The following is a 27809-nucleotide window of genomic DNA, read 5'->3' on the forward strand; positions in this document are numbered from 1 at the left end:
CATTGCACCAGGAGGCATCTAGAAGGGCACTTCCAAAAGGCCATACAAATGGAGTTGAAAGATTAATTTTTTTGTGGTACAAAGAGTTTTTTTCTTTGTACTATGTGTTTCATGAACTTTTCTTTTCTTTTCTTTTCTTTTTTTTTTTTTTTTTTTTAAGATTTGCTTATTTTACTGGAAAGGCAGATTCACAGAGAGAAAGATCCTCCACCTGCTGGTTCACTCCCCAAGTAACTGCAATGGCCAGAGCTGAGCTGATCTGAAACCAGGAGCCAGGAGCTACTTCTGGGCCTCCCATGTGGGTGCAGGATCCCAAGGCTTTGGGCAATCCTCTGTTGCTTTTCCAGGCTACTAGTAGGTTGCTGGATGGGAAGTGAAGCAGCCAGGACACGAACTGGTGCACATGTGGGATTTTAATCTGTGCAAGGCAAGGATTTTTGCCTCTGAGCCTTCGCTTCAGGCCCCTGTTTTGTGAACTTTTAAAAACAAGATTCATTCATTCATTAGAGGTGGGTGGGAGGAGGGGGAGAAAGCGGGGGAGGGTAGAGGAGGAGATGAAATCTGTCTGCTGATTCAGTCCGCAAATGGCCTTACCTGGCAGGGCTGGGCCAAGCCAAGTCCAAGGGTTAGGAGCTCCAATGGGGTCTCCCACATTACGATAGGGGTCTTGGAAGGCCCCCGTCGAATTACCTACTGCTGTGCTTTTCAGTGGTGTTAAAGCTGATGAGTGGAGAGTCCTTTGTACTTTAGCTATTTGGTGTAGCAAAAGCCTTTGACTGTTACGTAAGCAAGAAAAATGTTATCTCAATAAATTTTTTTTTTAATGGACCAGCGGATTTGTTCTGATCCCTGCCTCCCAAGGTTTTCCATCAAGTTGTCACGGAATGATTTTCACAGCTGCTCACGAGCTTGCCTAGACCTATCCTTTCCTTGGGGATGGGGAGTTACACAATATCGACTGTGATTCCATGGTGACGGGAGTCCTGAGAGGCCGGAATTCTGGGTCTGATGTGAACCCCCAGGGCAGCATGCCTCCAGCCCAGTGTCCATGCCATCGCTCACACCACCCAGGACACCAAAAGCGGGTAGGTGGTGGAAGGTGATTGGCTTCCCCACTTTCTACTTGCACCCCAAACTTATGGGGTTGAACTTGGCAGCTAGTGACCACCAGCCTGGTGCCTTCTCTGTTGAGGACATTGGCAATGGCAGCAGCAGCTGATTGCACTGAAGTACAAACTGGGCCACGTGATGGGCTCCTTGCAACAAGAGTTCTTCCTAGATGGTTATGACTTTGTGCCCTGTTGCTTTTGCTCTATTCTGCTTTTCTACACTGTCCACTCTGATGGCCACTGGCCACATGCAGTCCCTTGGGCTTTTCAAACATGACTAGTCCAAACTGTACATGCTGTAATGTAAAATGCACACTGGATTTTGAAGACTTAGTAGAGAAAAGGAATGCAGGGTGTCATATTATTCTTTTTTACATTGAACCAAATTTTAATCTCTCCCCGTCTCTCTACCTCTCAAATGAAAAACTTAAAACCACTTTTTCTTAAAAAAAAAAATATATATATATATATACACACACACACACACACACATCCAGGACTATGTAATATTTCTTTTGACTAGAATTTCTTCTTTCATTTCCATACGTTGATGTTACCACTCCTAGAGAGGTAGGGAACTTCTTCAAGGTCACACAGCGTAGTTAGGAGGAAGCTGGGATTCAGTAGGGCTATTTGCACAGTTATGCTTGGTCCAGTATGTAGCATGTGGCCAGTGACCAGCTTGATGAATAAGTAATGGAATGATGGAAAAAAGAAGGGAAAATCATATTTCTACTTTAGGGAAGCTAAACAAATGCCTGCACACAGCAAGGGGCTGGACGGACTGTAGACTAGCATGGGGCCCACCTGATGCTGCTAAAGCCATAGCTAATAGCTCCATGTTATATAGGGACACTGTGCACCTTTCTGTCAGTTATGGCAGGAGCCATGGAAGGATCCAGAAGGGTGTGGGTGAGCCTCTTTGCACCGACTAAGTGTGTGATGCTGCCTTGCCCATAGCCTCTGTTAAGATGTCTTGGTGACTTCTTAATGTGGCATAGCCCAGCTGTTGCTGGCCGCTGAGACCAGTGCGCCCATGACTGTTATCAGGACTGGGGGTGGAGGACAGTGGCAGGCCAGGCACCTCTGGGAGTGGTCCCTGGAATGGGACACCAACATCACCTGAGAGCTAGTTAGGACTTCAGGGACCCACATGTCACCCTGGATAGACTGAAATTGAATCTGCTCCTTGACAAAGAAGCCTGGGCTTTGCTGATTGAGGAGGCCAGGGATAAGGTAGTGATGACAAGAACAGGCTCTGTTTTATTTCAGTTTAGACCCTGTGAGTTCAAATCCCAGCTCCACCCCCTGCTATACTTAGGGTAGATCATAATCACCTCTGGAACCTTGGCCAAACTTTGTAAGTACTTGGGGCCTCAGTTTCTTTTTCAGTCAGATGGGAGTATAAACACCCAGCCAAATTTTAGTGCCCAATAGGAGAGAGACTAGCTATTCTAAACTGCAAGCAAAAGGAACAGCTCTCCCCAATGGGTGTTCCCTGAGGAGTGAGTGAAATGCAGATGCAACATAATTGTATCCATGGTAACTTGATCCAGGAAAGCAAAGCTCTTAAAAATTCACGGAATTCTTGTGAGTCATCCAAGTGGGTATTATCAATCAATCAGGAGGAGTGGTTGTTGCTGGGCCATAGTGTAGTCCAGTGTTTCTCAAACTTGGATGCGCAGAGGAGGCAGCTAGGGATCATGCTAAGGTGCAAATTTGGATGCAGCAGGTCTAGGGGTGAAGACTAAGTTCTGGCCTTGTTCATATAAGCTCCCGACGCTCCTGACCTGACCCCCAAGGGTGTGCAACTGTGGTTCTCAAGTTTTTGGGCTCAGGAATTCCCTACACTCTTGAAAATGACTGAGAACTCTCCAAGGCTGTTCTGGTTATAACCATTTACATTCACAGCACTAGTGATTTTTTGCTGTGTTAGAAATTGAGAGAGAAAAAATAAATTATGTAATTTATTTGAGAAAGAGGATCCTCCATCTGCTGGTTCACTCCCCAGATGCTCACAATGGCAGGAGTTGTGCCAGCCTAAAGCCAGGAGGCAGGATCAGTACGGATCTCCTGTGTGGATGGTGAGGACCCAAGTCCTGGAGCTCTTGCCTGCTGACTCTTAGCATGAACATCAGCAGGAAACTGGAATTGGGAGTGAGACTCAGATTCAAACCCAGACACTCCTCTATTGGATATACTACAAGTACCTAAATGATGTTTTAACCACTCTGCCTCCCCCAAAAAAGCAACAAAACCTTATAAATATATAAACATGCGGCAAGGCATCATCACACATCATATAGCTTCTATGCTTGTGATAAAATGAGTAAAAGGGTAAATGAAGTTTATTACTATTCTGAAATTACTATTTTCGTTAGATAAAATGAGAAAGCAGCTGGATTCTGACTGTGCCCCACCCACACGCAAAAATAATTCAGAGGAGACAGAATCAGTATGGCCGAAGGGGAGCATAACTCCCCGAGTACTTCCTGTGAACTTGGAGCTGTCCTCTGTGGTTTCACACCTCTGAGCTCTCATGTTCTCCACAACTCAGCATTCAAGGTGTTGCTCTGCCCATTAGATAGCTGAGTGAACCAGGGCTGAGAGAGGCAACTTGTCCTCAATACCCCCATGGTTTCAACCCACATCCCTCTCTGATTTGAAAGCTGAGGCTCTTTTTAGCCCATCCTGTAGCACGAGGAAGCTTCTTCGAGGTTAAAGCATGAATCGGGGCCCGGGGTAGAGCAGTCGGTTGAGCTTCCACCTGCAACATCAGCATCCCATGTGAGCGCCAGCTCACTGCTAATGCACCTGGGAAGGCAGCAGAACATGGGCCTTGGGCCACCTGCCACCCACATGGGAGTCCAGGTGGAGTTCCAGGCTCCTGGCTTGGCCTGGGGTCAGCTGTTGGTGTTCTGTCATTTAGGGAGTGACCCAGTAGTGGGAGGATCTCTTTCTCTCCCTGTCTGGTCCTTATCCCCACCCTTCCTGTCACTCTTCCTATCAGGTAATTCTTTTTTTAAATGGCATAGGCCGGTCAGATGTGGGCAGGCAGAGCAGAGAAGAGGCTGGTCTGGCACAGGGCTCAGTTATAAGTGATTTGTAGGGACAGCATTATGGTGTAGTGGATAAAGCTGCTGCCTGTGATGCCGGCATCCCCTAAGGGCACTGGTTTCTCCTCGTCTGACCCAGTTCCCTGCTAAGGCACCTGGGAGAACAGCAAATCTTGGCCCACATGCAGGACCTGTGCACCCATGTAGGAGACTCAAATGAAACTCCTGGTTTCTAGTCGTGGCCTGGCCCATCCCATCCTGGCTGTTGACAACCATTTGAGAGTGAACCAACTGATGGAAGATCTCTGTCTGTCTCTCACTCCATTTCTCATTCCCTTTCTGTAAGTCTGCCTTTCAAATAGGTAAATCCTGAAAGGAAAGGAAGATGTGGACCTAGCATGAGCATAGGATGAACCTGGGGGTTATCTCTAGGTCGTTCTTGTGTGATAAGGGTTGTCCTTGGGCTGAAAGTGGCAGTGACTGGCCGAGGGGCTCCTGTCCCGTGGTCTGAGTACCTGACTGTCGTGCAGGGTGGGTTGAGCTGGGCTGTGCAGGTGGTGAGACCCCCCCACCGCCTCCAGCTGGTAGATTCTCCAAGAGGCTCAGGGGCCTGGGGTAGGGGCCAGTGTGGACAGGGAGAGTGTCTGGTAGGAGAGACTGTGGCATTGGGTATAGAGAGGCAGGGCAAGGAATCAGAGGCTGTTGACTCACTGCTGGCCTGATGGATCAGCCCACTAATTTGACAAATTTTACCAAATGTCTGTGTGGCCAGCTGTGTACCAGCTTCAGAGAAAAGTGACGGCCCAAGCAGGTCTCCCCTAACCCCCCAGGTGGACAGATAGTCCCGAGTGAATAGACGCTGGTATAACGTGATGACAGGCAAGACTAAACGCTGTGTTGATGCATAAATCAGGGTGGGGACAAGAGAACAGCAGAGAGGGGTGAGTAGTCAGGAAGGGCTTCTCAGAGGAGGCTAAGTGGGAGTTTTGAGTCTCTAAGCCTAGAAATGCTCCTGCCTCTGGAAGGCTGTAGCATGTCCCCCTAAGTGGCCTTTAGCCCACAGTCACCATTTGCAGTGAGGAAACCTAGGCACACGAAGTGTTTGGGCAGCCTGCTGGCCAGCCCTGCCGAGGGAGAAGAGGGCCTGGTGCTGGGCACAGCCCCCCGCCCCGTTGGCTCCTGCAGTTGCGCACGACTCCGCCTCTTCTCCCTGGAGATATTTTTAGTCTCCAGAGCCCCTTCCCTGAGCCTGTGTGGCCTCCTTGTCATCTGCTTGACTTGCTTTCACCTGCTCCTGGGCGGCTGTGACAAGGCTGCAGGCAATGAGCCAGCCTGGGTCAGGGCAGGTGGGCAGCGCAGGACGACTATCATGAGCCCCCACACCAGGCCTGAGACTGCCTGGGATGGCTGCCTGTGTCTCCCAGCTCCCTCTTGGGGTCACCTCTGAGTAATGAGGGCAAGGGGAGGCAGGCTGCTGGCTGCCAGCCTACAGGGGGGAGGGGTGGGGTTCTGCAGTGCCTTGTGGAGAGCAGCCAGCCTAGGAGGGGGCAGGGTGGTCACCCTGCAGGTGATGTTGACGGCGAAGTGTGTGTCTGAATGTCCCAGAACCACGGGCCCCGCCTCCCACTGCCTAGTCCTCGGCATATGTGTGCTGTATTGTGTGAAAATGTTTGTGTGTATTGTGCCTGTTGTATGTGTGTTGTGTGTGTGTGCACATCCTAGGTTTTTCTGTTGTGATGTTTCTGGTGTGTGTTTTGTATATTGTGTTATGTGTGCTATGTGTATTGTGTGTGAGTATATTTCGTATATGCACTGTGAGAGTGTTGAATGTGTGTTTTGTATGTACTGTATGTGTTGGGTGTACTATGTACTGTATATGATGTGTGTTGTGTGTTGTGCTTATGCGCTTGCTGTATGTATTGTGTATGTGTGTGTTGTGTGCTGTGTGTGCATGAGGGCATGCACAGGAATGTCTGTTCCTGTGAATTTCTAGGCTTGGCCACTGACTGCAGGGTCTCCTACTCCCAGGCTGCTCTTATTTCACATCAGCTGCCCATCCCTCACTGGTTCCAGCACCCTACAGGTTCCTTTATGGGTGGGGCTTTGCTGCCCGTTGGTATCACAGAATGGCTTGGGGCAGGCCTGGATGCCACCCATGCTAGTGGCAGGGGACTAACCGAGCTCTAAAAATAAGCTTGCTGATGCTGTTGCAGCTGCAGGCCTGGTGCTGCCCTCAGCCTCTCTGGCCCTCTCCAGCTCTGAAGGTCAAAGCTCACTGTTCTCTCACCGCCCAGGTCATGTGGATGTTTGTCAGACCAGACACATAAGCTGGTGTTGTTGAGTCAAGGGCAGACTCCACAGGGAGGCTATCACTGAAACCCACCCTACCCTGTAGGCCAACTGTGTGTGTGTGTGTGTGTGTGTGTGTGTGTGTGTGTGTGTGTATGGGGGGGGGGGCTCCCTGTTGCAGTCGGACGGGGCTGGGACCCGGGCAACTGGGCTGAGGGTGGCAGTTATACCTGTTGCCCCCATCGGAACCTGCTGCTGAACCAGGGCATCAGCAGGCAAGGGCTAGCATCTTCAGGGTATGCTTTTGACACTGCGTACAGCAGCCCTGCCAGCCATGGGAGTAGGTTAGGGGAACTGGGAGGATGCGGCCTCTTGGCTGGGCTGTCCCCGTGCATGGGTCATGCAGTTGGTAGCCCAATGACCTTGGCAAGTGATTTGTCTTCTGGCTTACCTGAGCCCCTGATCTCCAAAATGAGGATCATGATGGACATAGCTCTTACAGAGTTGTGAAGGCTTGTTGAGAATATACAGGTTAAGTCATTGAATTATTTGGGGACAAGTTACCTCGCCTCCCTGGGCCTTGGTTTCTTTTTTTTTTTTAATATATTTTTATTTTGAATTTTAAATTATGAGGTACAATTTCATATAGGCTGGGATTTCCCACCCCTCCAAACTCCAACCCCCCGACAGATTTTCCCCATTTTACTACAGTGGTGTAGCCCTTCATGACTTTGGTTTCTTTACGTGTAAAATGGATTGGTCTTGGCACACAGGGTGTGATGGAGATGGTGTGGGAAATTCTGGGCAGTGTTCTCACTTGTGGTTTCACAGAAGGACATGCTGGACACCGGTAGCAAGTGTGTCATAATAACAAGCACCTCTTTGCCCCAATGTCTCCCCAGGCTCGTGGCTCTGCGGGTGGCAGGAGGAGGCACGATGTCACCTCTCAGGAAGACCACGACAAACCTTACGTCTGTGACAGTAAGTACAAACGGCTGGACCCCACCACCGCCACCGCCATGGGCCACCAGCCTGGGGCCCACCTGCTGCTGCTTCCTGGGGCTGTACCCCAGCATGGCTGCCTGCACCTTGTATTGCTGCTGTAGCTACACCCCAGGGGACTGCACATGAGCAGTGCCAGCCCCACCGGGGATGCTGGCCTTCTCTGTCTGGTGGTGCCTTCTGCCTGGCTCTCCTGCTTCCACCCTGTCTATCTGCAGGATTCCTCCTCCATGTCCTCCTGTGTTTCAGAGAGTCACAAACAAAAGCATAACTCACAGCCCTCCGACAAAGGTACTTGGCTCTTGTGGCTTCTCATTTGTTTCTCTTAATTTCTCTCTTGCTCTTTCTCTGTGTGTGTCTCCTGTCCTAGGTAAGGCAAGTCATGAATCTTTCTGTGCCAGTGACTTACTCCAATAAACAGCCCTCCATCCTTCGCCTGTCTTTCTTGTTTGCCTCAGAAACATCTTCTGACAGCAGCATTTTGGGGGTAGGGTATACAGGCAGTGTAGCAGAGGGAGCCGAGGGAGCCAAGGGGGGGAGCAGTGGGTGGCCCAGCAGCAGGTGCACCTGGGGAAACCTTCAGCTTGGGGAGGTTTACACCAGGCAGCAGCTCTTTCCTCTCCACTGCCTGGGTGGGGGGCAGTGGCTTTTGGATTCCTCACCCTCCTGATCTTCTGTCTCAGGCGCCATCTGCTCCTTCCTTGTCGAGAGCAGCCCTCAAGCCCACCTTCCTGTCTTCATTTTCTCTGTGGGCACAGAGCCCTGCCGCAATGCAGTAGTAACGGTTGCAAAACAGCTGAGGCAGGACCTTAGCGTGGTGGTGGTGCCTGGGGTGCCCCTCATCCATCTTGCCTTGCTCAGGGTCACAGTTTCTGTAAAGATAGGGAGAGAGCTTGGAATGTGTTCTGAGAGTTACAAAGTGTCACACACTGTGTGTGTGTGTATGTGTGTACGTACGCAGGGAGCAACTCTGCAGGTGGTGCCTTTTTTCTCACTCTTCACTGGCCTCTTTTGATTTTAAGAAGTTATTCTGTGCCTGGTGGGGTGATGGTTGATTGGAGAGCATTTTGCCAAAAGAAATCCAATTCCATGGCCCCCATTTGGCTGCTTAACACACAAGTACTGGTGTCAATCCTGAGATGACTCCTTCAGGCAACATTACCACCCTGAGGATGAGGAGGTGGGCAGTGCCTGGGGCCCCATACCTCTGTGCAGTTCCAGGAGGCACCTGCTTTGGCCTGAACCTTGCTTCCTGTAAAGGATGCAGTTTTGTTCTGGCATGTGAAAGCCCAAATACCATCATCATCCAGGGGAGCTGGGTCCTGGAGTGTGGGCCGGAAGGGTCTTGGGATGCACACAAAGTAGGCTTTCCCACTACATCTGGCTGGAGGAGCCCATGTGTCTAGAGTGCCAGCAGCTGGGGGGACCAGGGACATTGCTATTCTGTTCACCGTTTCCGAAAAGCCCTGGTGCTCAGTGTGTGGTTTTCTGCCATTGCGACCCTTGCGATTACTTTTCCCTCTGTCTCCATGGCTTCCGGTAATGATCCCATGCTTTCCCAGACACACCCTGTGTGTCTGTGGCTCCTGCGTTTTTGACATCTGTCTCCTGGTAGATGGACTGCATGGAGTACCCCTCATTGGTGGCTCCCTCCCCTAATCTCTCCTCTTTCTACACAAAAGGCTCCCTCCCCCTCCACGCTCCTGACTGTCTGCCACAAGCCCTCTACTGTGCATCTCCTGGCTTTAGAGACTCGCAGTGCCATTTGCCCTTTCCTGCTGCCTGCCCACAGGGTTTCTTCCTCCTCCTGCTTACCCTGTGTCAGGCTGATGCTGGCTTTCTGGAAGTCTCTGCGCCATTCTCATTGGCTCTGTCCATGCATGTGCTGCCTCCTTCCTCCCTCAGCAGAGCAAGGGCCGTGTGGATCACCCTTCTCTGTTCTGGCTCCCCTAGGACACTGTGTGGCAGCTCAGTGATTAATAGACTTTATTTTTATCTGGTGCCCTTCAGACTTGTGATCCTTGGGGACAGACATGACCTTTGGAGAGGTCACCAGGTCTACTCTCCCCCACATCACCAGACTGGGCAAGGGATGCTTTGAATAATCTCTAATTCATCCTAAGTGCAGAGGTGTCTGCTCGTCGCCTTGATTGTCCCCCGGGCTGATGTTACCATGGGCTGCCCTTTCTTGCTTGATTCCAGCTGTGCTTTGAGTGATTGTTTTTCCCTAACAGGACCTGAGACCACTCTCTCCTCCAGGACCCTTTTGTCTTGTGTGCATCTTTCTCCCAGTAAATAGGCACATTCAGCATTTTGCACTGTCAGGAGACTTCCTTCACCTCCTGTGTATTTTGGGTTGATCCAGGGTTCCCAGCCTATAACCCCTCTGGCACCCTTCCATTTCTTCACTGAAGTTCAGCTCTCCCACTGAAAGCCACCTCAAAGCCAAAGTCAAAGAACTACAGATGCGTTGCCTTGATTAGCTTACACCTCAGCCCTAAACACAGGGATCTGTCTAGGGCGGAAGGAAGGACTGGGCCAGCCCACTGCACTGTGCACTGCCTCGCTGGCTCCCCACACATGCAGGCTGGCCCTGACCTCACTGCCTCTCGAAGTGTCTGCTCTTTTCCACCCGTGCACCTGGTTACTCCTGCTTCTTTCAGTCCCTTGCCATTTGGCCCTCCTGAGTCTCCGTAAGCAGGGGCAGTGATATGTGACTCAGTACCATTCGCTGCAGACTGGTGAGCCATGCCATCTCTATATCGTGTGTGGTTGGATGGAGTAATTCACTCCATCTTTCAGGTTGTTTACCAAAGCACTCAGTCACTTTAGACCTTAGCACCTTTCTCTGGGTTGATGGGACATGGCAATAGCTGTGTTCCAGGTGTGATTCTCTTCAGCCCTTCCTGACACACATTCTGAACTAGCAGGGGAGAGAGTTTGTGAAGTGCATGGGAAGTGCATGTGGTTTTGGAATTCTGTCTTTCCATGAACTCTTTGAAGCCCCTCTTGCAGGAGTCCCGTTGTGTGTCTGGTCCAGGCATCCCTTTAAGTATGCGTGAGTGAAACATTAACTTAGCCACTGATTTCAAATCATAGTTTGCTTGTTAACTTCTCACTCAACCACTGAATTTATTCCATCTGAAGAACAGGAAATCATCAGAATGCAGTTTATTTGTTATGTAGTCTGTGGTGGGTGTGTATATAAATCCTTCATTTTCCAATAAGTCACCAGTCTGTATTTGTTATCCTGCAAGGATTCAAGTTCTGTTTCTTCTCTTTGAGTCTCTCAGTCTCAAGATCAGGGTTTGTCACCCACCAACAAAGCCCCAACATCAGATTTCATTGGGAAACGCCATGGGTCAGCATGTGGAGCTGGAGTAGAAATTAGCTAGATGGTTGTTAGAATGCAGATTCCTGGGCTTCACATCAGCTTTGTTGTGCCCAAATCCCCAGTGGGTGGGCCCAGGAGCCTGCAGTTTTGAAAGCTGCTGGGGTGTGTCAGTGGGAGTCATAGGAATACAGAGTTGTGAGAATGACTGGTCTACTTCCTACAAGCCCAGGGGCTTCTGGCCTCTGACTGTGGAGGGAGCTGTTTGCATCTGGAAGTCCTTGGATCTTTCAAATTGGCAGGCGGATTGCCACTGGCCTAAATCGCTGTTGTAGGTGCTCTCTTTTCCGTCTTTCCTTTCTAGCTCTTTCTGCATTGATGGGAAACTCCTCCGCTCAGTGCTTGATTTGAATCCATTTTGAGGCCTGCACATAGCATCCCCCCAAGCCCATTTTGTAGGTGAGATGGTAAATGGAGACGGGACTCCTGGGAGGTTTTAAAAGTCAAGCATTGTCCTCTTTTCTTCCCAACTGCTCCCCTTGTGGGGTTATTCTGTTAGTGTTGCTGGGGCAGATCCTGATGAGGTACCCGCGTTCCCTGTGCTCTCTGTCCCTGCAGCGTCACAGAAGAGAAGGTGGTGGTGATGGTATGGTGGTCAGGGAGACTGCTTTGTCTTTTGAGTTCTGCCCATTTGCACGTACCTGCCCTTGTACTGGCCATGATAGCAGTGATTTGTGACATAAATATTTTTTTTCTGAATCACGGTAACCAATCCCATGATTGGATCACACACCATGTACAGCAAACCCTTTCCAGATCATCTCTTCCAGTCCCTGTCCTGGCCTAGGGCCACAGGGCTAGTTGCCCTCACATTCTTGTAAAGAAAGGAGGCTCAGAGGAGGGAAAGGGCTCAGCTAAGATCATGTAGCAGTTCTGGAAATTTCTCCAGTTCCAGAGCTTACACATCCTAGGACATCTCCTGGACAAACCCCAGTTTGGTTCTGCAGAGCATGGAGGGTTGAGCTTGCTGTAGGAGTTAGCACCCCTTATTTATGGGTGGAGTTGGATGAAGGGGGGTACCCTGGCTGCTTCTAACAGGCAGCTTCTCCTTGTCAGCACACAGTAAGCAGGAGCCAGGTAGTAATTAGCTAAGGCAGAATGGGACAGAGCTTTCAAGGCTTTTAAATTTAACTGTTAAAATCAGACCTCTCTCACCCCCAAACGAGAGCACTGGGCTTGGAGTAGAGATAAAAGGCAAGAGAGAGGCCGGGGCATGACTCACCTCTGAGTCATGTCCAGGTGCCTCTACTCCAGGGCTGCAGGGGTACATCTTCAGTTCTCATTGCCTTCCCCCAAAATGATGCTTTCCATTGTTTGCCACGTTACCTCCCTTCTGGAAAGTCCTAGGGATGGGGTATGTTGGAGTAGAATCTAGGGTCCCTTCCTGCTCTGACATCTGTTATTCTGTGGGAAGAATGGGTTGGGCTAAATGATATGGAGGGGCCAGGGCCATCTGTGATTTCACCCCGAGGTAGCCGGGGCACGTGTGTCCCCCTTTGTTAGATGCCGGGGCTCCTTAGATGGCTGCAATAGCTAGAAGTGGGTTGGGCCAAAGCCAGGATCCAGCAGCTTCATCCTGGTCTCCCACATGGGTACAAGGACCCAAGTCCTTGGCCCATCTTCCACTGCTTTTCCCAGACCATTAGCAGGGAGCTAGATTGGAAATAGAGCAGCCAGGACATGAACCGCTGACAGTGTAAGATGCCAGTGTACAGGTGACAGCTCAACCCTCTATACCGCAACATGGGCCCCAATAAATGCATTCTCCTGACCCCACTTTAAGGGCTGTGTGTGTTCCATTGTGTGGATGTTTCTGTCCTAGTTTGTTAGACAGCTTATAAAGTGTTCACTGTTAGAAAATACCATTGTCTCATTTTTGCAGAACAATTTTCTGTTTGCTAGAAGCAGAGTTGCGAGGTCCAATGGTCTGGTGTTCAGCTTGTGGCTGCTCTTTCCTCCAGATTGGAGCGGGCATCTAGAGGATGGAGGGGAATTGTTCAGGTGCCCAAGTGAAGGAGAGCAGGGTTAGAAGAGGTGCGGACAGCCTGTGTCTCTGCTGCCTGTTCCTCGGGGCTTGGAGGGAGACGTGTTGCTGCTGCGAGTCTCCCTTTCCTCGGGTGAGCAGTGTGATGGGCTGTGGCTGGGCACGGTAAGTGGGGTCATGTGTGTCAGAATGGGCTTGCCCATGGCGCATGCTCCTAGAGTACGTTCCTCCTTCAGCTGCCCCTTCATTCCTTCCTCAGTGTGTTTGGGGTAGTCGGGCTGACATCACACAAGCAGATAACTCAGGGACAGGTGGTCTTGACTGAGCTGACAGCAAGTGCAGTAGGAGCAGGGGAGGGCATGGCCAGGGCATTGGTGGGGGAGTGGCGGCTGCTGCATCAGAAGACTTCTCCCTGGTGTGCCAGAGACCTCTCCCCTGCCCACCATCACCATGGGTGAGGAGTAAATGGATCCCTGACTCCAGGGATGGAAGGCAGTCGGGGGTGGGAGGGAGAGGTAATAACAGGAATGATTCAAGTGTGCCAAAATACAGTGTGGGCCAGAAACGTTGCGTGAGCCTCATTTCTGTGCTCTGTTTAACCCTTGCAAAATTGCCAGGAGCTGGATGCTGTATGCCTCTCCACCCTGCAGATAAGAACACTGGAGAGCAGAGGGGTTAATTAAATTTCCTGAGGTCACACAGTGAATCCGTGGAGAGCCAGCATTTGATCCCAGCCATCGATCTCTCTCTCCCTAACACCTCCCCCACCCCCAGTGCATACACATGTACACACACACACACACACACACACACACACACACACACATGGTCCCTCACTCCCACCTAATCTTGGTTGGTGCTTTGCGTTTTCCCTGACCTGGGCTCCTGCTTACATTGCCTGGTGACCATTTGTCCCGTTTGCTATTCCCTGTGACTGGACTTTGAGCCTTCTGAGAGATGGGGCCGTGTCATGGTCAACTTATAGGTGGATCCAACACTGGCAGGGGGGCTCCCTGTTGATGACCAGCTGGGGTTGGGTATGCAGGATGTGTGGGCCAGGTATGAAGGTGGATCTGGTGGTCAAAGCAAAGGGTATGGGCTGAGAACCTGGGGCTTAACAGCTGGATACGGGCTGCTAGGAACATCAGAATGGATTGTCTAGAGATTGGGCCATGTGATCAATGGTCACTCATGACTGTCCCAGAGATCTTTCTAGAAAGGTCCATTTGTGAGATTAGATATTGGGGGATGGGAACCTGAAGCCCAACGGCTGGCTGAGAGGTCATTTAGGGGAAGTGGTTAAGGCTGGGGGTGGTAGCAGCAGGAATGGAATGGCCCAGGCACACAAAAAGACATTAGGAGACAAAAATCCAAAGAACCAGGTAGGAAGGTGATGGATAAGAAGCAGGGTATAAGGAAGAGGAGGGAGGGAGGTGGCAGTGATGACTTAATGTCTTGTACTTGGGTCCTTGGGCTGTTGTAAAGGGGTAGGGGATCTGGCAGACTGAGGAGATGGCAGGACAACGGGCAGTGATGTCCAATGGGTACTCCTGCACCAGGGAGACTCAAACTGGGACTGGCATTGCAGGTGGAAAGGGATGGGCCACAGGTGAGGCTGGATGGGCTGCAGTCCCCGCTTGACCCATGCAGAGCCCAGGCAGCCGTTGTGCCCATCCTTATCCAGGCACGAGAGGCAGACTCCCCAAAGAGCGCACCAGCAAGCTTCCTGCTTTGGGGGGTCAGAGTTTTTACTTCTCCTTTTCCCCGCCCCAGAAATGTGCAGGATGGTTATTGACATTATTACTATTGCAAGATGAAAACAGGAAGTATATTTTCTGCGTTAATCTAACTGAAACCATGCTAATGTAGGACTCACCAGACTAAGGGATGGAAACCACCGCCCTGTGAGGACCAGGATGGGAAGAATATGGTTCAGGAATTAGAAGCCAGGGTTTGACTTTGTGAACATCTTGCCCTACACGTGACTTCAGGTCAGTCCTGAAACTTCTCTGAATCTCAGTTTCTGTATTTTTGAAAGGTAGACAGAGCTTGAGAGAGCTGACAGAGACATCTAGCATCTGCTAGTTTGCTTCTGCAGTGCTGCCTTCAGCCAGGGTTGGGTCAGGCCAAAGCTGGGAGCTTGGAACTTGAAAACCTAAGTCGTTCACATGAGTGGCAGGGACCCAAGTTTGAGTTTCCACTTACTGCTTCCCAGGGTGTCCATGAATGGGAAGCTGAAATAAAGGCCACAGCCGGGTCTGGAACCCAGGTATTTTACTAGGGGCTAAGAGAGTCTTAACCGCCACGCCAAGCATCTACTCCGAGCCTTCGCTTCTTTGACAGATGAGGACAGACATGAACCCACGAGGGTTCAGGGTAAAACAAATCAGTCAGTCCACAGTCTGGTTCAGAGAGATTCTTAACAAGTGTTTATTGTCGTTATACCAAATGAAGAAAGAAACCCTCATTTCACACTGAAGCCGGGAACCCTGCTGTGGAGCCGTCAGGGTGGAGGGAAGCTGATAAGGTGGAAGGACTCTTCCAAAGCAGCTCATGCCTGCCAAGCAGCAGTCATGTGCCCTATATTCTGGTAAGCACTACACAAGGACGAGCGCATTCTGTTCTCACAACATCTGGAGGGTGTGCAAACCATCCTTGTGCCCATTTCACAGATGAGGAAATTGAGGTTGGGGAGATGGAGTAACTGACCTAAGGTTACAGAGCAAGTGAGCTGGCCCTGGGGTCACTGTCATTCTGTGACCCTGCCTAGCAGGTGGGACAGATCCCATCAACACATTGGAGGCTCTAGTTGTGGGGGTTCCTGCATTTCTGCACTAGGCACCCGGAATCAGGGTCTAGGGTAACTGGAAGGCTTACTCCTTACTTCCTGGGCCAGCTCTTCTTCTGATCACACCTCCTTCCCTGGTCAAATTCCCCTGGAAGCAGAAGAAGAATAAGGAGCATGAAGCTAGCCCCAGGCGCTGAGGGTGTCGAGGAGGGCTCAGTGGCCAAGAAACCATGGGCCTTAGAGACAGACCCAAGTTCAAATCCTGCCTCTGCCTTTGAAGTAATTAGCACCCTCAAACTCAGTTTCCTCATTTGTAAAGTGAGCATTGGGGATGTGTGGAGGAATGTCATATTTGCCCGTCTGTTGGGAGGGAGGACGATGGAGGCACAGACAGGTGACAGGCTCTAAGGGCTGCGTGTGAGCGCCTTGGTGCTGAACCGGGAATGAGATGTGGCCGGCAAGTCCCCAGGCCCGGCTTTGTGTCTCGGACGCTCATCCCGTAATTGCTTTCAGTCGCTGGGAAACCACTGGCTCCGATCCCCACTGTGTGCTCCAAGTTGGGCTGATGAAAATGTGCCAGAGTCATTAAGTTATCAGTGGGGAAGGCGGCCGCTTCTCCCCGGCAGGAAGGATTCTGTCTGCTGCAGCCGGCTTTGTTCACACAAACTGTCCCAGCAGCTCCCCTCCCCCTCTGCCTGCCATCCTTTCCCCAGTCCCAGCCCAGACCTAGAGCTGAGTGGGGGTAGGATCAAGGAGGGCACAGAGGGGGCTTGCTGGGAATCCTTGGGGGGCGGAGGAGGCGCTCCAAAGGCATTCGTGGTCCTGCATGGCCACGCTGGTCCGGCGGTGGCTGGGGAGGCAGGCAAACACTGCTCTTGCAGCCTGACAGATGGATCCGCCCCAGGGGGAAGGAGATGGAGGGAGGCAGGCTGGACCTCCCTTCCTGTCACAGCCGCTACTCTCCATGCACATGCTGTGCCAGCAACACAGCATCCAGGTGCCCGCTTGCCAAGGTGAAAGGAAGGACCCGAGGTTGAGCCCAGGCAAGGGCTGACTGGTCCCAGGGGCCTGGTAGGCGGGCGCGTGATGCCAAGAAGCTGGCCCTGGGGAGAAGGAGCCAGGCGTGGGAAGACGGGGGCCGCAGTCCCCTCTGCATGCTTCGGCAGGCTTGGGGCTCAGCCTGAGTCCCAGCGACACATATTTCCAGAGTGAGATTGCTGACATGATAAAAGGAGAGCAGATGGTGCCAGAGCTTTATTTTCAGAGCGTTTCATTCCCCACCCTTTTCTTCCTGCAACTCTGCCACCCAGACTTCAGAGGGGAAATGGCTGAATCCTCCCCCCAGCCTTCTTTGCCCCTGCCAGGCTGATGCGCCACATTGATGGTGATGGCACTGATGACAGCTGACGACGGCCACGACTTGACGTGAGTCCCACGTCTCACCCACCGCTGTCAGGTTGCTGTACTGTCCCCATTAGCCCTGAGTTCTAGAGCAACTTAGCAGCCTTTCCCAGGATCACTTGTCACATGGGCATGCGGTGGCAGAGATGGGATTCGAATCCATGTTGTTCAGATGCTCCTACCCATGTGCCCATTACAGTTGCTAATCTCTTGGAGGTCAGCATTGACCCTGAATTAGGGCTGGGTAGTTGACCTTATAAGAGCAGCAACACATGAGCAGCTACACTGCTCAGGCCGAGGTCAAGGTTGTCTCAGGAGGGCCTTTCACTCCTAGCTCAGTGCAGTCCACCTCAGCGACTCTTGTGCTACCAGGTGGCCTGCTGTGAAGTGGCTTGGTCCCAGGTCTTCACCCCCAGCCTCGTGACTTATAGATGAGAGCCAGGGGTCCCCTTGTTGGGTAAATATGGAGAATTCCGAGATGGTGACAAGCCGCAAGCCAACTCTGGACTCTTCTGCACTCAGGGACCCTGTCTGAAGGCCCAGGTTACAGGCCCATAAGGCTGGTCTATCATGCATGGCATGCCAGAAAGCTCCAATTACATCGGTGAAACAGCACTGCCTTTTCTTCTTCTCCGAGCCAGTCAGAGCAGGATTTCCAAGGCATTTCTTTCCATGGAGATTCTGTGGTCTGATTGTGATGTAATTCAACCAGAATAAATCCTGGAAGTCCTGACTCTGCGATGAAGTCATTTGAAGGACTAGGGCTTGGGGTCAGAAGTTTCATTTCAGGGTCAGGCATCTTGCGCCATTAACTCTGGGTCCTCCTAACCCTTCCTCCCTCCTGCTGCCTCCTACTGCCTCCTGCTTGAACCCCAGCGCTGGGGAAGCAGCTTAGGGTCTCCTGTTCGGATACGCACAAACAGGCTCCCCGGCAGCCCTGCCCCCAGCCCTGCAGGAAGGAATGAATGGCGTGTGGGCCTCGCCTACTGTCCCCTCTGCTTGTCTTTCTTGAGGCAGCAGATTCCCTTCTGGCCAAAGCAGCCTTCTAATTGCCGGCTGCAGTGGTTTCTTTTCAGCTCCTTCCCTCTGGACCTGCAGTCTCCACACCTTTCAAATGTGGATGTGGCTTCCCCTGAGTCAAAGTGCTCAAAGCCCTGGCGAGCTTTTGGTAGCTGTGAGTTGAGGTCTCATTGTCAAGGTCACCTTGGAACGTTCCTCTCTTGCTTTGCCCCCTCCTGTGTGTTTCTTAACTTTTTAAAAGCCTGTTTCTCCTCCTCCATCCATCTGCATGAATACTGCCCTACCTTTTCTTTCTCCACGCCCTCTTGGCTTCTCTCCTGCAGCCCTGAAGCCCCCGTTAGCACCCTGCCAGCTAGCTCTGAGATCCCAGCCTCCCTCCCAAGCTCCAGGAATAGGAGAAGACAAGCCTGGACTGAAATCCTCCTTTTCCCTTTTAAAATTTGGTTTTCTTCCTCTTGTTCAACTTGGGGACATGGGCATCTTCCTTGCTTCTCTTAGCTGACATCAGGCACCTGGCCCACCAGGTCAGGGCCACCTTGGCCACCAGGATTGCCACGTGCGCAAACACATGGGACCTGCCATGTTGGCTCTTGGTGGCAGAGCCACATAGTACATAGGATTCCTCATGGCAAGAGGTAGAAAACAGTCCTCATTCCACTTGGAAACACTTTCTTAGAGAAGGACACATGAGCTGGAATCTGAGGGCGGTTAGATGGTAACAGGGTGGCAGAATGAGAGGGCAGTCTTCCACGTGCTGCTTCACTCCCCAAATGGCTGCAGGGGCCAGGGTTGGTCCAGGCCGAATTCTGGAGCATGGAGCTCTGCCCTGGTCTCTGACGTAGGTAGCATGGGTGAAAGCACTTGGATCATTTTCTGCTGTTTTCCCTGTGTATTAGCAGGGAGCTGGGTCAGAGGTGGAGCTGCTATAGCTCCCAACCAGTGATAACATGGAATGCTATTGTTGCTGGTGTTAGCATAATAGGCTATGCCACAACCCCCAGTCTCCAGAAACATGTTTTTAAAATGAGAAGAGCAGTGTACACGAGGGCTGAGGGAAGGGTAGAGTATCATGTCGGCTGAGGCAGGAGAGATGCATAGGGCCAGATGGCACACAGCCAGGGAAACCATTGGTGTTTCTTGGCTTCCCCTTGCCTTCTCACTACCCGATTCTCCTTTTAACCTCTCTTGTATCCCAGCTTGCTTCTCCATGCCTAAATCCTCTGTTGCATGCATAGAAAGTTAGAATAAACCTCTCACCACCTTCAAGTCCATCTCCTGGCCTGCACGTATTCCCACGTGGAAGTCTCGGTTAAGTTGGGCCTCTGGATAAAATGCTCATTGGGGTTCCCCTTTTCAGAATGGCATCCTGCCCCTCCCCTGCTTATGAGCCCTCTCCACACTCACACCATCCCCTCCTTTGCTCCAGTTCTGTAGAAACCCTAGGTGCTTGTGCCTTGGTGCCCAGAAGGTCCTTGTCTCCCCTGAGTTCCTTGGGCTGCCCAGCCCACCTCACCCACTGTAGGACCTGGCCTCTGCTCTGGGAAGCCATCCCCTCCTTCCTCCCTGCAGCCCATCTGCTGCCCCTCCTGACAGGCACCTGCTCTGCTGGCCGCACCTGCCTCACCCCCGCTCTGCTTGTTTACATGTGCCTCTCTTCCCCTGCAAGGAGCTGAGGGTCATCTGTTCTTTGTTCTGCTGCTGTCACAGGCCTGGACATTGCTTATGTGTTTAATGATAAATATTTCTTGAATTGAAAACCAGGTGATGAAGAAGTGACCTGTTAACTCACAGGTGGCCAGAAAGCACTCTTCCTAAAGGAGTCTGAGTTATGGAACCTCCATGTGCAATCTGGTTCTAATTCTTCTAATGACCAAACTTCAGATCTCAGGGCGGCTCCTGCTGCCCCTGCCACCCTCACCTGCCATGCCCACCCATCCAGAAAGACAGGTGGACATGGGATGGGCAGAGTCCAACCTGAATATATTCAGTCTTTTCGCTTAGTAGTTCTCAAACTTCAGTGTGCAAAAACAATTCCTGATTCATTCAGTTAGTTAAAATGCAGGTTGCTGGAATTGAGTCACTGATGTGGTAGGGCAGGGGTGCAGGTCTCTAGTGGGTTGCTAAGTGATGTTGATGGTGCTGGTGTAGGGCCTTCTGTTTGAAAATATCTGTTCCATCAAAAGGATCAGCTCTATAAATGACTTTTTTGAACACTGTTTGGGGATGCTTTGGTTTGACTTTGTAGGTCTTAAGAGCTGTTAGGAGGAGATAGAATGTGCATTGGTGGATCCAACTCTCCAGGCTGCTCTTCCCCCATCCCTTGGCTTTTCCACAATGCATCTGTCCGTGAGCTACTCAGCGAGTTGTTCTAAAGATGTTGTGAGGGCCTGGAGGCCAAGAAAGTGCTATTGTGAATGTCAAAATGAAGCAGTCCACCCAAGGCTGTCCTTAAGGGAGGCGTGCCAGTGTAGACCGATGCGGAATTCAAGGAGTCTGCAGGAGAGAGGCCTGCTGTGATGGGAAGTGAGCTCCCCGTCAGTGGAGTTGTCCCAGCGCAAGCTTCTGGAGTATTCGTGGGAATAAATTTGCTTATTAAGATCCAGGAGAACAGTGATGATGGGCATAACAAATGACACAAGTGAAGCACTGAGTTCCTAAAGGGGAGGCCACCTGGGGTTAATACTGAGGCTGCCATTGCTTTTAATCAACAACCCTTTCTCCTCATCAGTATGCTGGGTGACTAAGTGAATTCATGCCTGGTGACCCCCCTAATTTGCTGCTTATTGACCTTAGATCATCTAAGAAGTTCAATAGAAAAGGCCACAGGCAGGCCCCAGACTGCACTGCGGGGTCTTTGGATCCTGCCTCCTGAGTCACTTGGGGTTGAGATGCATAGGCCATGGTATTTGTATTTGTTATATTTACAAGAGAGAGAAGGAAAGAGAGGTACCATGGAAATAAGCAATGGAATTACAGGCCTGGACTGGAGAGAGAGAGTGAGGGGTCATACAAATAAACAATGGAATTACAGGCCTAGGACTTGTAGTTGCTAGAACATCAAATTGAATCTCAGGCTTTTGTCTTCTCAAGGAAGTCCTACCCATTGTCAGACCCCATAGTGCGAGGTAAGGGCCAAGGTCCATCTTTCAGGAATGTCCACCCGTAGAACTTGCCAAACACAGTTGGTGCCCCTAGCCCCTCCATTAGCGTTGGTGGAACTTCTGTGCCATATAGCATGTGAACGACATTCATATTCCCTCTGTCTTTCATGGTAAGGCTTATTATCCCCATTTTCAAATAAGAATAGGCTCAGTGTATGCCTCATGTGATTTCACACCCCAAAACTCTTCCTTTTTGGAAGTCAGAATTACCATAAAGATGGGCCAGGCACAGTAGCCTAGTGGCTAAAGTCCTCACCTTAAACACCCCGGAATCCCATATGGGCACTGGTTCTAATCCCGGCAGCCCCACTTCCCATCCAGCTCCCTGCCTGTGGCCTGGGAAAGCAGTGGAGGACGGCCCAATGCATTGGGACACTGCACCCACATGGGAGACCTGGAGGAGGCTTCAGGCTCCTAGTTTTGGATCAGCTCTGCTCTGGCTGTTGCGGCTGCTTGGGGAGTGACTCATTGGAGGGAAGATCTTCCTCTGTCTCTCCTCCTCTCTGTATATCTGACTTTCCAATAAAAATATAAAATAAATTTTTTTAAGAAAAAGAATTACGATGAAGTTGAAACTCAGTAAAAGATTGTGTAAACATTGCAGATCTATCTCAAATCTGAGTACAGATGTGATATTAGCAAATAAAATGCAGTAGTATATCAAATGAGTAATATATCCTGAACAAACAGAATGCATTCTTGGAATGCAAGAATGGTTCTATAATGTGAAATATTAGGAAATCAACACCATTCCCCATATCAACAAACTAAAGGAAAACATTTATTAGAAGGTGCTGACAAGCAGTTGTTAAAGGTCTCCTATAATAAAAATCTGAAATAGGAAGGAGAGGAGCTACTTAAATTTGATAAAGACTAAAAATTAGCTGCATATATCATTCTAAATAGTAAAATGATGAATCCAACTTCATTAAAATAGGAGATCCTTGCTTTTGCTATTTTAAAATGTTGTCTTGGCAATTCTTCCAATGAAGTAAGCAAAGATGAAATAGTTTATATAAATACCAGAGAGGAAAGATGCCATTATCTGTGGTTGCCAGTGCTTGGTTATTGAAAAACAAAAACTGACTCCCAGAAGAAGGCTGGAAACCACAGGTGGGACTTGAAGCCAGACCCGGTGCTGCAGTCTGTATTTTTTCCACCTTGTGAAGCATCTGTGCTCACGCAGGTAGCGCATGAGCATCAGTGCAAGGGGAAGGGAGGGCCATGTGAACTGGCAGCCCTCAGGTATGCAACAGAGCAGGAAAGTGCGTGCTACTCTTGGGAGTGGTCAGTGGGTAGGCAGAGCTGAGAGTAGGGACTGCAGTCATGCAAGCCAGCCTTCTGTGGCCCAGGTGCCCAGCAGCCCAGCAGCCCACCACACAACTGCCCCATTTATTCACAACCCTGTAAAGCTGCCTGGGCATTGCTTGCTGCCTTTGTCACAGGCTGGCCCGTGAACACCTCCCCCAGACTGTAGGGCATGCAGGTCCCACGTCACAGCTGCCATGCTCCCCAAGGCTGCCTGCTTTCTGTAGTGGAAGGGGAACATGGAAGTGGTACAGCCAGCCTCTGATCCATGTAAGACTTTGCTGCCATCTCATTGTGGTGGACGGAGCACTGTCACAGGAGCCCAGGACAGCTAGGTGTCCATCACCCTGCCACCACTAGCTATGTGACTCCCAGGAAAATCACTTTGCCTTGCTGTGCTTGCTTGCCTGTCTGTGCCAATGGGACATGACTCTGGATAGACTTGCAGAACCCTTCAGATGCTACATGACAGGAACAGCTGCCCCCTAGGCAAGTGGCTGGTGCTTTTCCAAGTGAGGTTAGTGCATGCAGCAGCCCTGCCTGGTTAGAGCTAGTATCACTTCCATTTTCTCTGCAGAAACTGAAGCTCAGGCAGGTTCTGTGACTTGCTCAGGGACTCACAGCTAGGAAGTGGTGGTGAGCACACTTACGTGACCCTTATCCTCTCCATTCCCTTTGATGGGTTTTTTTTTCTGGAGAAGCAGCAGTGGGGTAGAAGTCCCATCTTCAGGGTGGCTGGGACCCCTGCCAGAGGGGTCCGCTGAAGCCACTGCCGAGGTTGCTGACGTTGGCACTTCTTTTTTCTCCTCTTTCTTCTAGTCTGCGGCAAGCGCTACAAGAACCGGCCGGGACTCAGCTACCACTACGCTCACACTCACCTGGCCAGCGAAGAGGGGGATGAAGCCCAAGACCAGGAGACCCGTTCCCCACCCAACCACAGAAACGAGAACCACAGACGTGAGTCCCCTTTGGTTAGGTTGGGGTAGTGGGGGATGGGAGGGTAGGTTGGGGGACATCCCACTTTTATCACCTTCCATCATCAATGGTGGCATCTAAGGGTTTGGTCCCCATGTCCTGGAGGGAGAGTAGACTGTCTGTGGCTCAGCCCAGCATGGGGCCTAGAGGGAGCAGGGTAAGCCCGACACACCCAGCTCTACTTCCAGGGCAGGGCAGGTGAGCGCTCAGCAGAAGGGAATGGTCCTTTCCTGGCTGCCATCCAGGATTAAACAGGCCACCCTTTGTCCTCTGCTTGAAACAGCCCACTCCCAGCTGCTAAACTCAGTGGGCCACAGCCCCTGGGCATCCGTCCAGACAGGCATCCTGCACGTTTGCTTGGCCCAGCAAGTCTTAGGAGATTCTGAATGGCTTGGTGAGGCTTTTTGTTAAAGGGGCATAGTCCTTGCATGCATTTCCTGTCCCAGTGCTGCCGCTTGGAGCCCCTGTGCTCAAATGGCAAATGTGATGGGGCTGGGTCTGCTGTTTGGGATGCTGGGCTCCAAAGATCCAGAAGGATCCAGAAGAGTTGACTTTATCCATTTCCATTCTTTCTTTCCTTCCTCAACTTCCAGTGAGAAGTTGGACAGTCCAAAAGGGACTTAGCTGTGACCACTTGACTTCTTTCTGTACCACCCCTTCAGGTCTCTGAGCCTCCCAAAGTCTCAAAATGGGCTGAGATAAGGGAGTTTACAGGAGTGGGTAGTAGATGTTCTTCAAGTGTCAGTGCAATGAAAGGGTTCCGACCTTTAAGCATACTCTCTCTGCCACTCGAGGATGACTTCAGCACATGTTCCAGTCAACCCAGTCAACCAGTGTCAGTTGGCTGCTTTCCCCAAAGACTTGAAATAATGAATACTCCTATGCCAGGGCCTTCATTTAGATTTGCCATTTTCCTTGATCCTCAACTTGTCTTTCCCTGGTGATATTGCTCCCCCTTTTTAATATTTATTTATTTCTGAGAGTCAGAGTTAGAGAGAGGCAGGAAGAGAGAGATCTTCCCTACACTGGTTCCCTCTCCAGATGGCTGCAATGGCTAGGAGCCAGGAGATCTATCCAGGTCTCCCAACATGGGTGGCAGGGGCTCAATCACTGAGGTCATCTTCCACTGTTTTCCCAGGCTAATAGCAGGGAGTTGCTTGGGAAGTAGAACAGTGCCTATATAGGAGACTGGTGCCTTAGTCAGCAGATCTACTCACTTCACCACAATGCTGGACTCTAATGTTGCCTTCCTGATTGATTTGCTAGGGCTTCTGTGAAAACAGGATACTGCAGCCTGGGTGGCTTATGCTGCAGGCATTTATTTATTTTCTCACAATTGTGGAGACTGCAGGTTCAAGATCAAGGTGCAGCTTGGGGCACCTCTGCTTAGCTTGCAGGTGCACGTTCACCGTCCCCCTTCTGCTACCTCTGCACACGGCTGTGTCTCTGCACAGGTGTTTCCCTGCTGTCACTGCTGGGCCTTCCATCCTGCGAGGACACCAGTCACGTTGGCTATGATGCCCTGACCTCATGGCCACGTTTTCCATTGACCTCTGAGAGGTCCCTGTCTCTCAATGCATCCACACGGGCCATTTGGAGGGATGCGCTGGAGCATGTATCTGCGGCTTTCATGCCTCCTTTCAGGGTCCAACCTTCAGCATGGTAGACCCTTCTTCCTTGATGCCTCACCTACTGTCGTCCTGGGGACAGAATCTGACAAGCAGGGCGGGGGGCATCCAACAGAGCCTTGCCCACGGAGGTCTCTGCCTTTTCTCTGGGCAGAAGTGTCCTCTGTCACCCTTGTCCTCCCGTGTCTCCTGTTCGTCCTCAGTGTGTCTTGTCTACTCTCTACCCTGGTCTGAGTGATGGAGAAATCACGAGGAACTCAGTCTCCTTCAGGAGGAGGCTGAGGCTGAGCTCATCTGATTTTTGGCTGCTCCCTGGATAGTATTTATTAGTGATTGGTGCTTGCTCTCAGTGCTTATTAGCTTAGTCTCATTTCTCACTCCCAAATGCTGGCTTACCTCCTGGCTCTTCTCAAAGCTCAGGCCATTTTGTTCCCATGTGTCTTGCTCACGCTGTAGGGTTTGTGTTGCTTCCTTTTTGTCTGGCTCCTTTTCCCCCCTGTTCTGTAGCTTCACTGTTGTGAGTGGGATGTGGGTGTGAGAGAGCGTGGGGAGAGTGGGGGGTGAGGGGGGACGATGCTGGCAACAACAGAGGGTACACTGCAGACCCTCAGCAGAACGAGGCAGCCTCCTGCTTAGCTGTTCCTGTGCTGCCCCTCCAACTGGCTGTCGACTTAAAAAAAACACATTTTAAAATGAACTTATTTTCATATCAGAAATATAAAGAGAGAAATAGAGCCCTGCATCTGATGGTTCACTCCCTGACTGTGTGTAGCAGCCTAGGCTGGGCCTTGCCAAAGCCGAGAGCCAGGCATTCCTTCTAGACCTTCGTCATGGGTGTCATGGACCCACTTGCTTGAGCTGCCTCAAGGCTGTGCATTAGCAGGAAGCTGGCCCTGGAAGCAGAGTAGTGGTGCGCCAATGGGGATGTGAGCATTCCAAATGGTACTCTAATCACCTCAGCACCTGTCCTGCCTGTTGACCTCTGAGACCAGCACTGCTGCTATCCCTCCTCTGCCACCAGGGCCTCCTCACGCCCTCTCCTTACACTCTCTGGGGCCACACAGCCTCACCTGGTAAGGGAATTTGTGCACAGATTCCACCTAAGAAGTCTCCCTTGTCGCGTGACGCACTCCAGTCTCCCCTCCACCCCTCTCTCTTCCTCACCCTGCTGAGGTGAGGAAGGGTCGAAAAGGACCATTTCACTCGGCAAGGGTTTTTTAAAAAATACTTATTTATATGTTTGAGAGGCAGATTCATTCTCTCTCTCTCTCTCTGTCTCTCTGTCTCTGTCTCTCTCTCTCTCTCTCTCTCTCTCTCTCACACACACACACACACACACACGCATGGAAAGGGAACAAAAGACAGATAGGCAGACAATCAGAGACAGAGACTTTCTGTCTGCTGGTTGACTCACCAAATGGCCACAGTGTGAGCCAGGCCAGGCCCAAATCAGAAGCTAAGAATTCAGTGCAAGTCTTCCGTGTGGGTGGCAGACACCCAGGTACTTGAGCCGTTCCCTGCTGCCTCCCAGGGTGCATGGATTGGGAAGCAGAGGAGCTGAACTGGAACCTGGGCACTGGGATTTGGGTTTCCCCAGCAGCATTTTCTTCACCACACCAAGCATGTTTCAATCTCACAGAAAAGAAGAGCTGTACCCATGATGACCTGGGACTCACATACAGGAAGAATGTTCCAGAACCCCCACAAGGTCTTTTGCATGACATCCTCCAGTGCCTTTTCTGAGAGCTTCTAGTGGGGGCGGTGTGACAGGATGGCCTTTAGTGCCCACGGATACCATCCTTAACCACGTGTTATTCTCTGGATAAACACGGGAGTGAGCTGCTTGCCCCAGGTTCTCTGCTCCCACCCCCGATTTGTTCCGTGCTGGGAGTGTGTGCTCTGTTCCCTCCCACGGTCCCCTAGTAAGCACCCCACCCCCAGCCCCACCCCACCCAGCCCTGGCTATTTTCTGGCGATCACTAATTGCCAGCATCATTAATACACAGCTAGTCGCTGCTCCCACGGTTTGGGGGTGTGGGGTGGGCTCCCATCCATCCTGCCCCTAAATGCCACAGGAGCTGAGTGGTGAATTGAATGTAACAGCACAGCAACGTCCTGAGTGAGGCCTGTGCTTTGCACACCCCCCACTCTCACCCCCGCACTTGGTGAGTCTTTGAGTGGGGGAGGGAGGCATGAATGCTTAATCCAGGAGGCTAATCTGCACTGCCCCCAGGGACCCAGCCTGGACCACGCTGGTAGAGCTGAAAAGCTGACATTTAGCAGACTGCGGGGAGACCCAGGCTGCGTGTGCCTGGGGCCTGTAGACATGGGGGTCTGCGGGGCAGGGGGCGGCTGGGGCGCAGCACCTGCAGCAGCAGAGACCTTTCAACTTTAGGGCTCCTGCTGACGCTTGCTGCACTCCCCACCACTGCCTCTGCAGCAGACTCATGGCTCTTCCTGTGCCTGCTGCCAAAAGGGCAGGGTGGGGAATGAAGCCAGCGCTGACCTGCCCTCCCCTGCGTGCTGCCCCAGGCTGCCAGCTCAGCAGCTGACAGGCCCCTCCTCCTGTCCTCCTGTGCGTGCCCAGCTGGTGCTTCTCTTGCCATGGTTCTTCTCTCTTTTCTCCTTTTCTTTAGGCTCCTGTGTCCCCTGAAGACCTGTCCCCTTGGCATTGGTGGCCTCTTGCCTCCATGACAA

The 27809-nt window shown here is 51.4% G+C and overlaps 1 protein-coding gene across 7 annotated transcripts in view; it reads left to right on the plus strand.

Moving 5' to 3' along the window:
• DPF3 (double PHD fingers 3) overlaps window positions 1–27809 on the plus strand; it is a 266601-nt gene that overhangs the window by 171838 nt on the left and 66954 nt on the right. For all 7 annotated transcript variants that reach the window (XM_058655619.1, XM_058655618.1, XM_004584425.4 and 4 more), the window contains exons 6-7: window positions 7357–7435; window positions 23329–23466. In XM_058655619.1, the coding sequence (XP_058511602.1) occupies window positions 7357–7435; window positions 23329–23466 (217 nt within the window). The remainder of the gene's footprint in view (window positions 1–7356; window positions 7436–23328; window positions 23467–27809) is intronic.

Source organism: Ochotona princeps, chromosome 26 (assembly GCF_030435755.1).
Source record: "Ochotona princeps isolate mOchPri1 chromosome 26, mOchPri1.hap1, whole genome shotgun sequence".
Lineage (NCBI taxonomy): Eukaryota > Metazoa > Chordata > Mammalia > Lagomorpha > Ochotonidae > Ochotona > Ochotona princeps.